The sequence below is a fragment of the Crinia signifera genome, chromosome 1 (assembly GCF_055691185.1).
Source record: "Crinia signifera chromosome 1, ASM5569118v1, whole genome shotgun sequence".
Taxonomy (NCBI): domain Eukaryota; kingdom Metazoa; phylum Chordata; class Amphibia; order Anura; family Myobatrachidae; genus Crinia; species Crinia signifera.
This window is the reverse complement of record NC_139217.1, coordinates 460,930,524-460,941,272: the sequence shown is the minus strand read 5'-3', so window position 1 is coordinate 460,941,272 and position 10,749 is coordinate 460,930,524. Positions and strand designations below refer to the sequence as shown.

The 10,749-nt window shown below is 41.9% G+C and overlaps 1 protein-coding gene across 1 annotated transcript in view; it reads right to left on the bottom strand.

Moving 5' to 3' along the window:
• Positions 1 to 9,446: 9,446 nt before the first annotated feature.
• Positions 9,447 to 10,749, bottom strand: part of SEC11C (SEC11 homolog C, signal peptidase complex subunit) — a 30,957-nt gene continuing 29,654 nt past the window's right edge. The window contains exon 6 of the mRNA XM_083155274.1: positions 9,447 to 9,729. Coding sequence (XP_083011400.1) covers positions 9,676 to 9,729 — 54 coding nt within the window. The 3' untranslated portion in view covers positions 9,447 to 9,675. The remainder of the gene's footprint in view (positions 9,730 to 10,749) is intronic.

Here is a 10,749-nt window from a genome sequence, read left to right as displayed (position 1 = left end):
ACGGAGGTAGCGTCTCGCTGATGTTCTGAGAAGCCGCTCGTCTCCGTCTGTAGGTGACGTCACACGGTGCCGTGAAAGCCGTGTAGCCGGCGATGGTTCTTCGTGCTCCCGCTTGATGGAAGGAACTTGTAGAGGTCAGGGTAGCGTTCTTGCAGGTACTTGCAGGTATCCACAGGCAGGTCTTCAACGCGTTTCGTGCAGTTAAAGCACTTTTTCAAGAATGACAGTCTGCTGTCCATAATGGTCCTTTTATTCATTTTTTTTTTTTTTTTTTTTTTGAAAAAACTTTATTAAAAAACGGAAATGAGCATAAAAATGGTGGGAACCTCATGGAAAGACCTATATAGGTAAAATTGAAGGTATACGGTGCTTTATAAAAATAGAAAGAATGAAAGAGAAAAAGAGAGAATAATGAAAAAGGAGGAATTATATTTATAAATAATATAATAATAAGTGGATTGAAAAAATGGTATTTAAGATAAATGAATTATAATAGTAGTTATAAAAATGCATTAAGTTCAAAATCAATATTTAATCCTTTTGGCATCAGGGTTTGCATGGCATATATCCACTTTGTTTCGGTTTGTTTAAGTGTTTTAATAAAATCGCCCCCTCTCCAATCTTGGTTGATTTTCTTTATGCCGATGCAGTTTAGACCTGCGGGGTTTTTATTATGCACTTGTAGGAAATGATTAGATAAGCTGTGGGTAGTCAGTCCCTTTTTTATATTATAGATATGTTCCGAGAACCTGATTTTTAACTGTCTTTTGGTTTGTCCAATGTATTGTTTTCCACATGGGCAGCTTAAAAGATATATTGCGCCTTCTGACTCGCATGAGATATATTCTTTTATATTATATTCTTTTTTGGTAACACTGGATACAAACTTTGTGGTGGGTTTGGTAGAAATGCTGTTTTGATTTTTGCAAGCTTTACAGTTAATGCAATGGTGAAAGCCTTTTGTAAGTTGGTTTTTTTGTTGAATTTTTGGTTTGATGAAGCTGGAAACAAGTTCTTGTCGTAGATTTCTTGCCTTTTTGTAAATGATTTTTGTTTTTTCAGTCAATAGAGGTTTTAGATCTTCATCTAAAAGGAGAATTGGCCAATTTTTTTTCAGAATGTTCTCAAATAAATGGTGATAACTGTTAAACTGGGTGATAAATGTAAGGTTTTCATTAGTGGTGGGTTTTTTGTTTTGATATTTGATTGTTTCTTGACGGGGGAGATCAGTAATGATTGTCAGTTGGTCTCGCAAAGTTTTTTCATTATAGCCCTTTTGTAAAAAGTTTTGAGTCATCTTTTCACTTTGTTCTAGAAAAGTGTTTTTGTTGGAGCAGTTTCTGCGTAATCTTTTATATTGCCCCATTGGGATATTGTTTGTCCAATTCCTGTGGTGATTGCTTTGGATTGGGAGTATATTATTGCCATCCACCGGTTTGGTATACGTTTTTGTGATGACTTTCCCTTCTTCTATGGTGATCTCAAGGTCCAAAAAGATTATTTTTTCCTTGCTTGTAACTGTGGTGAATTGAAGATTGAGTAGGTTAGTATTAAGATAACTGCAAAATTCTTCTAGTTCAGTTTCGGTACCAGCCCAGACGAAGACGATGTCGTCTATGTATCTTTTCCAAAGTTTTATATTGTTTTTGTGCTTGTTTTCCGACCATATCCAATCTTCCTCCCATTTTGAGACAAAGAGATTAGCATACGACGGCGCAAAGGGCGTGCCCATAGCTGTTCCGCACGTTTGAAGGTAGAAGGTGCCGTTGTCCCAAAAGAAGTTATGTTGTAGGATGAACTCTATTCCCTCCATGATAAAGTTTATTTTGTTGTTAGGTAATGCTGTTTTAGTAAGAAAATGGAGAGTATGGTCACACCCTTCTTTGTGGCGAATGGAAGTATAAAGAGAAGTGACGTCACTTGTACACAAAGTATATTCTTCCTTCCATTCGAAATTGTCCAAGATCTGAAGGATGTGGATGGTGTCTTTTAGATAACTGGGCTGGGTGGATACTAAAGGTTGAAGAAATGACTCAATGAAAACTGAAAGATTAGATGAAATTGAACTGATTCCGGAGACGATCGGGCGACCAGGTGGATTAGTGGCATTTTTGTGTATTTTAGGCAGGCAGTAAAACGTGGGTATTTTGGGATGGTCTATTTTAATGTATTTATATTCATTGTCATTGATGATTCCTAAGAGAAGTGCTTCATCCAGTATATTGGTGAGCTTTTTTTGAAACTTCATAGTCGGATCATTAGCAAGAGTCTGGTATGTGGATGTGTCTGATAGCAATCTGGATACTTCTTCTTCGTATGTAGTTTTGTCTAAAATCACTACTCCGCCACCTTTATCCGCTGGCTTTATTATTATGGTTTCGTCATCTTTTAGCGATCTTAGAGCTGTTCTTTCTCCCGCGGATAAATTAATTTTCTTTTTAGGTTGATCTGGAATATTGTCTATGTCTCTTTCTATTGCTTTTTGAAATGTTTCGATATGGGGTCCTTTACAAAAGGAAGGGTTGAAAGTTGATTGTGGTTTGAAGGCGGTGTGTTCTTGGTTAGCAAAAGGTTCTGTAATTGTTGGTGTTCGTTTGGAGAAAAATTTCTTCAGATTTAATTTTCGAATGAATTTGTGAGTGTCTATATATAAATTGAATTTTTCAGTACTGGAATCGGGTGCAAATTTGAGGCCTTTTTGTAGTAGTGATAACTCGTCTTTGTTAAGCTCTTTTTTACTGAGATTGAAAATCGTTATTCTGCCATCTTCAGTCTTTTTTATATTCTTTTTGGACCCACCTCTACAGCCTCTTTTTCTTTTTCTTTCAGGTTCCTTTGTCTTTTGTTTTTTGGGGTTGTGTCTGGTGGTTTTTTTTATTCCTTGAAGATGGTCCAAAAAATACTCCTCCTCACTTGAACCTTCAGAGTCTTCAACATAGGTTCTTTTGGATTGTGTCTTTCTTCTTACTGTGAGATCTTCTTGTGGGTTACTAGAGATTTTTTCAAGAAGCGTGTTGAATTCTTGATTCTCTTCCGATATTGCATCTCTTTGTCCTTGATTGAAAGAGGATTTTGCTAAAACATTTGCATATGATGGGTATGTGAAATTGTTTTTGTTGTATGATTGATATGTTCTTTTATTGGTATTAGGCGGGTTTTTGATTAGTGGTTCTCTATGTAGTTGTTGGTTCTGGACATACCTTTGTCTACTTATTTGTTGTTTTTGTTGGTGTGTGAATACTGGTTGCTGCATTCTGTCTTTCATGTCTCTCATATTTGTGCGGTTGTTGGTATTGCGGTATGGAGGTTTCCTTTTTTCTTCAGGGGGATAGAGTGTCAGTTCTTCTGTGTCTCTCCTGAATTTCCTTTGTTTAATGTGGATCAAATTATCTTCAATCTTTGAGATCTTTTCATTAGTCATTTTTATGAGGCTTTTGAAATCTTCCATGCTTGCAAGTTTTTCAAAGCGTTTTTCGTATATGGCAATATTTTCATTAATTTGTACTAAACTGTGTGTTCTGTCTTCAATAATGAGTTTGATAAGTTCATTTGAACAGTTATCCAATATTGTATTCCATTTTGTGTGAAATTTCGGTTGTACCGGCTCAAAGGTGACATTTTTGTTCATCCTAAGTCCCCTTGGAATAAGTTTATTCTCCAGATATTTTTTTAAAGTGGTTATTTCCCACCATTGCCGTACTTCTTGACTATATAATTTTTCTAATTTTAAGTATTGAGTTTGGAAACCATCTTCCTCATTTATTGGTACTGGTGTTGGATTTTCCTTAGAAAAAATATTTTCTATATCATTTCTTTTTTGTTGATATGTGAGATGCAAAGATTTATATTGGTGGGTCATGTTTTTGAGCTGCAGTGATAATAAGGGAGCTAGAATAAAATTTCTACCAAACCCACCACAAAGTTTGTATCCAGTGTTACCAAAAAAGAATATAATATAAAAGAATATATCTCATGCGAGTCAGAAGGCGCAATATATCTTTTAAGCTGCCCATGTGGAAAACAATACATTGGACAAACCAAAAGACAGTTAAAAATCAGGTTCTCGGAACATATCTATAATATAAAAAAGGGACTGACTACCCACAGCTTATCTAATCATTTCCTACAAGTGCATAATAAAAACCCCGCAGGTCTAAACTGCATCGGCATAAAGAAAATCAACCAAGATTGGAGAGGGGGCGATTTTATTAAAACACTTAAACAAACCGAAACAAAGTGGATATATGCCATGCAAACCCTGATGCCAAAAGGATTAAATATTGATTTTGAACTTAATGCATTTTTATAACTACTATTATAATTCATTTATCTTAAATACCATTTTTTCAATCCACTTATTATTATATTATTTATAAATATAATTCCTCCTTTTTCATTATTCTCTCTTTTTCTCTTTCATTCTTTCTATTTTTATAAAGCACCGTATACCTTCAATTTTACCTATATAGGTCTTTCCATGAGGTTCCCACCATTTTTATGCTCATTTCCGTTTTTTAATAAAGTTTTTAAAAAAAAAAAAAAAAAAAAATGAATAAAAGGACCATTATGGACAGCAGACTGTCATTCTTGAAAAAGTGCTTTAACTGCACGAAACGCGTTGAAGACCTGCCTGTGGATACCTGCAAGTACCTGCAAGAACGCTACCCTGACCTCTACAAGTTCCTTCCATCAAGCGGGAGCACGAAGAACCATCGCCGGCTACACGGCTTTCACGGCACCGTGTGACGTCACCTACAGACGGAGACGAGCGGCTTCTCAGAACATCAGCGAGACGCTACCTCCGTCTCCCCGCCTGGCTCCCAGTCTCCCGCTCCGTGCTCTATAGAAGTAGGGACAGCTAGCAGGTACCCCACAGACTTTTACACGGACGCCCCAAAGGGGCTGTAAACATTATTAATAACGTTTATTTTATTTTTTAAGTGCTTTCTTATCTTTTACTCTACATCTTTAACTTACTCTACATCTTTAACTTTCTCTTCTATTTTATATTTAGCGCTCATTCTTCTGCAAATTATTAACCCATTCATTGAGCAGCTTATTTTACATAGTTTTTAGCGCAGTGCCCACAATTTTATTTTTACACTGGAGTGATGGTTGCTGGAAATGGGGCTCTATACACCTATGTAGATATTCCTTAAAAAAAACAGATGTTCGCAGCTAGTATAGTCATTGATCACATTAACATCATATAAAGTGTATTTCTGATTAATTTAATATTATCTTAAATGGAAAAAACTGTGCTTTTCTTTAAAAAATAAGGAAATATTGAAGTGACCCCAAACTTTATATAGATTCCAGTCCTGAGCCCTCTTTCTGTATAGACCCCCCCCCCCCCCCCCAAGTAAAATTCACCACCCAGCTCAGTGTCAGTGAAGCCAAGTACAGTCTGTGAGACTGCACTGGCATCATGGTAACTGTCAGTGACATCCTATTGTCAATCACAGACACTACGGCAGTTCCTTCATCCCCCCCCCACACACACACATTGCATTAACTTGTATTGATAATGAAAATCGTCAAATGATTAACAGAGGGACCCGATGAGCTGCTATGTAACAAATTGCCGGTGTCCGCTGTTGTTTTGACACCTGTCTCATGTTCCCGCGTGTTTAGTGCATGACAAAGAGGGGGAGATAGATACATTGAAAGCTACATGGATAGCGCAAGGTCAGGAAGCACAGGAGGAAGTAGGGACATTTCAACACCCGAATGACACCAATGACAGACTGCACCAAAAGCAGCCAGGGTCAGCACAGCGACCATGGATACACGCAAATATTTTTTTTGCTAATTAAATACAGGGTTGGGTATTGTTGACATCTCACTTCAGGAAAGGGAGGTCAGGTGTATCTTATCTTAGTGGATAGAAATAGAGGAAGCCACAAATCCATCAACGTTATTTAACACCAGGGCTCCAGATTCAGTATAAAATAATCAACTGCGCAGTTTATTAAAGCGTTCTGTTTCAGCAATATGATTACTGTACGGTTAGTGGGTATGGGTAACAGTCTGCATAAATGTCTCAATTTCATTTGTTTTATTCCTGCTGTTAATATTAATGGTTGGGCCTCATCTTCAGGGCCAGCGCCCAAATATTTGTTGCTATGCCGCGTTCAGGAAGTATTTTGGGTACTCTTTACCTAGAAGGGCGCCCACGATTTTGATCGTGGGCATCGTTAGTAAAAAATCGCGGGCATCGCATGCACTAAAAAATCGCATGCGCTGCGACCGACGCGATGCCCGCGATTTCCCATAGGGAACAATGTTAAATGTCCCAATTGACCCGATGTTCCTGTTCAATGTCTCAATTGACCCGATTTTTTCATAGGAAACAATGTTAAATGGCCCACAGAGGCCAAATAGGCACCCTGAAGTGTGAAATGGCCCCCACAATTGTTAACGCCACCCCACGATCAACGTGAACCCGAAGCGCAGCGAGCCCGCGAGGGGCGGCGGTACGCGTCCTACAACCTTTTCATACCCCCACTATCCACGCCGGCGTGGAGTTGAGACTAGAAAGTGCGCAAGCCACTGAGCCCGAAGCGCGGCGAGCGGACGCGGACAGCTGTGAAGCCCGCGAGGGGATGCGTATACCTGTGAAGGTGTCCGCGTCCCCGCGCACCACGCTTCGGGCTCGGTGGCTCGCTGCACTTTCTAATCTCAACTCCACGCCGACGTGGATAGTGGGAGTATGAAAAGGTCGTAGGACGCGTACCGCTGCGCTCGCCACGCTATGGGTTGACGTTGATCGTGGGGTGGCGTTAAAAATTGTGGGGGCCATTTCACACTTCAGGGTGCCTATTTGGCCTCTGTGGCCCATTTAACATTGTTTCCTATGGAAAAATCGGGTCAATTGAGACACTGAACAGGAAAATCGGGTCAATTGGGACAGTTAACATTGTTCCCTATGGGAAATCGCGGGCATCGCGTCGGTCGCATCGCACCCGATTTTTTAGTGCATGCGATGCCCGCGATGGGCGCCCTTCTAGGTAAAGAGTACCGTATTTTGTATTATCACTGGTAACTAATGGTGCTGTACCAGTGGCGTAACTAACTGGCACATTGCCAGGGGCTTCTTGGTCATTGCTAGGGGCTACATTCTTGTTGCCAAAGGTTACATGCTCACTGCCAGGGGTTACATACTCCTTGCTAAATGTCATAGGATTGTTACCAAAGATTGCATGCTCGTAGCCAGGGGTTTGTTGCTCGTTGCCAGGGGTTTCTTACTTGTTGCCAGAAATTACATTCTCGTTGACAGGGGATTTTTGCTTGCTGCCAGGGGTTACATGCTTGTTGCCAGGGATTTCCTGCACATTGCCAGGGGTTACGTGATTGGTGCCAGGGATTACATGCTTGTTTCTAGATGCCACATGATCATTACCAGGGATTGCATGCTTTTTGCGATGGGGTTATTGCTCATTGTCAGGAGTTTCTTGCTTGTTGCCAGGGGTTTCCCGCTCATTGCCAGGGGGTTACATGCTCATTGCCAGGGATTACATGCTCGTTGCTAGATGTCACATGACCGTTACCATAGGTTTATTGCTTGCTGCGAGGGGCTACATGCTTGGTGCCAGGGGTTGCCAGCTCAATGCCATGGTTTACATGCTCGTTGCCAGGGGTTGCATGTTTGTTGCCAGGGTATAGTGCTCACAGACTCGCCAACACTTCCAGGGAGCGCTATACTTTCTGCACTTCCCTGGCAGACACTATACATCCAGGTGAGACAGTCCCTGAAAATTGGGATGAAGTTTAGGTGACATAGGGTGGGGGAGGTGGGGGACAGAGAGAGTTAGATTTGGGTGGGGTTTGTACTTCAAACTGATATATATACTGCAGTGTAAAAATAAAGCAGCCAGTATTTACCCTGCACAGAAACAAAATAACACCCAAATCTAACTCTCTCTATATATGTTACATCTACCCCACCTGCAGTGCACATGGTTCTGTCTTTTAGAGAGAGAATTTGTTTTTGGAAGTGAACCAGAATCAGGCCCGTCATGTGTTACTGGACTAATATACAAGTGCATACAGTGGTACATAAGGTGCGAACGCCTCTAGTCATTTTGAATGTTCCATCGAATCTCATTCCTGCATATTATAATACACAAACACTATTTGCTAAATTTAACAGATTGAAAACTAATACACAACTGTAACTGTGGCGTGTGCAAAGGGTTGGCCATCCTGTAATCAATAACATTAAAGTCTAGGGCCTGGCTGTGTAGTCCATTCCAAACCCTCATCTTTTGTTTGTCTATGTCCTACAGTTTATTGCCCTGTGAGTTATCAGTACTGTCTCACATTGCTGGGGTCATGGGGTCACTCTCCTCCAGGAAACTACCTATGAGAAGGTTCTATTGTTTCCACATTGTTTGTGCAATTTTCCTCTGACAATCCAAAAAATGTACTTGGTGGAACACTTGGCCTGAAATTAACCTGTGTATCTTAGTGTGGTAGGGAACATAGACTGTGATCTCCAGTGGGACAGGGTCGGATATGAATGACTTAAAAATAACCTGTACAGACTGGTGTATGGGCGGAGTGGTGTATGGAAGAGCCATGGGCGGAGTGGTGTATGGAAGAGCCATGGGCGGAGTGGTGTATGGAAGAGCCATGGACGGAGTGGTGTATGGAAGAGCCATGGACGGAGTGCTCTATGGAAGAGCCATGGGTGGAGTGCTCTAGGGAAGAGCCATTGGCGGAGTGCTCTAGGGAAGAGCCATTGGCGGAGTGCTCTAGGGAAGAGCCATTGGCGGAGTGCTCTAGGGAAGAGCCATGGGCGGAGTGCTCTATTGAAGAGCCATGGGCGGAGTGCTCTATTGAAGAGCCATGGGCGGAGTGCTCTATAGAAGAGCCATGGGCGGAGTGCTCTATAGAAGAGCCATGGGCGGAGTGCTCTAGGGAAGAGCCATGGGCTTAGTGGTGTATGGAAGAGCCATGGGCGGAGTGCTCTATAGAAGAGCCATGGGCGGAGTGCTCTATGGAAGAGCCATGGGCGGAGTGGTGTATGGAAGAGCCATTGGCGGAGTGCTCTAGGGAAGAGCCATGGGCGGAGTGCTCTAGGGAAGAGCCATTGGCGGAGTGCTCTAGGGAAGAGCCATTGGCGGAGTGCTCTAGGGAATAGATATGGATAGAGTTCTAGCTATAGATGGAGAAGTCTACGGAAGAGCTAAAGATGAAGCGCTCTACAGAAGAGCCCTGGGTGGAGTTTGTGCTGCAGGCCTCCCAGCAATTTTTAAGATCACATACATAAAAAAAAATCATAATCTGTGTAATTCCCTTTAATAAACATGGAGCAAAAATATTTTGCAGCAGTCTTTGGCAGATAACCAGTACAATAGTTGATGCTGTGTTATTTTGTCCCATCTACACGTAGTGCATTCTGTTTCTGAGAAATGAATGTTAATAAAATAATGAAAATAGGATCGATATTTGTGTATTTTATTGGGTCACATTTTTAGAAAAAGCATTGCGTCATAAAATCTGACTTGGCTCGATGGAAAGAAAATCCGCTCAGAAAAAATAAATAGATAACGAAAGCGGTGACTTCTGTCGGTGAGAGCTGGCGTCCGCTTGCTCCGGTGCAGACATAGAAACCATGGAATATATTAGATTTAGCTGTTCCCTTCTTCATCCTGTCTGGGTTTTCCCTTGTTAGGATTCCCGTTTTAAAAGTACAAAAGCGCCCATTATTGCCAAAACCGCGTACTGAAAACAAACACACAAAAAAAGACTATTAATATCACAAAAGCATTTAAAGAAGCACAGGCGGTATACAGAGGAATACAATATAACCATGGTCTCTTATACTACAGAACTGGCAGACAGAAGACAGAAATGTAGGAGCCTATACCAGATGGAAATCATTTAAGTATTGGGGCTATTTAACGCAGGTAATAACAGAAGCTTCAAACAGTGATCATGTGGAGAGTGATAAATAGCTCCTAATTGCCATGTCACAGGCTGGGTTTGAAAAACAACAGGTAGGAGCTGATTGGCCGGTTGTTTATCACTATCAAAATGTATGCGTTTCCATGGGGATGATGTACTACTAGGTGATTCATCGCGCCCTACGGGCGCTCTTCACACCGGCGTAAGGGGCTACGCCCCTTAATTTGTGAACATTTGTATTGTGAGAAATATGGTTAGAATTGTATGAAAGATGCCCTGTATTGCAGCTTCTGGCAATGGGTGAGGGTCCAGCGTGGCAGCACAGGAGTACCGGACGGTGGCCCTGAGTCAGTGTCTCCTCCTACTGGGTGGGAGTTAGGGTGCATGAGAGCAGGAGGCTGGGATATGAGGCATGATAGGGGTATGTGGGCAACACAGCGTCAGCGATTACCCAGTGGTGGAAGTTACGGTTCAGGAGAGCAGGAAGCTGGGTAGTGATAGGGGTGTGTGGGCATACGGGGGACTAAAGAGGGTGGTGGACACTGTGCAGCTTCTGCCAGTGGGTGAGGGTCCAGCGTGGCAGCACAGAAATACAGGAGTCAGTGTCTCCTCCGACTGGGTGGGAGTTAGGGTGCATGAGAGCAGGAGGCTGGGCGGTAAAGCATGATAGGGGAATGTGGGCAACACAGGGTGAGCGGGTCTCCAATGGCGGAAGTTACGGGGCAGGAGAACAGGAGGCAGGGCAGTGTCCTCCCACATTGATGGCAAAAGTATTCAACATCGGCCATAAACCATCGATTATTTGAAAATCATTGATGGTCGATGGGCATCCCTAGA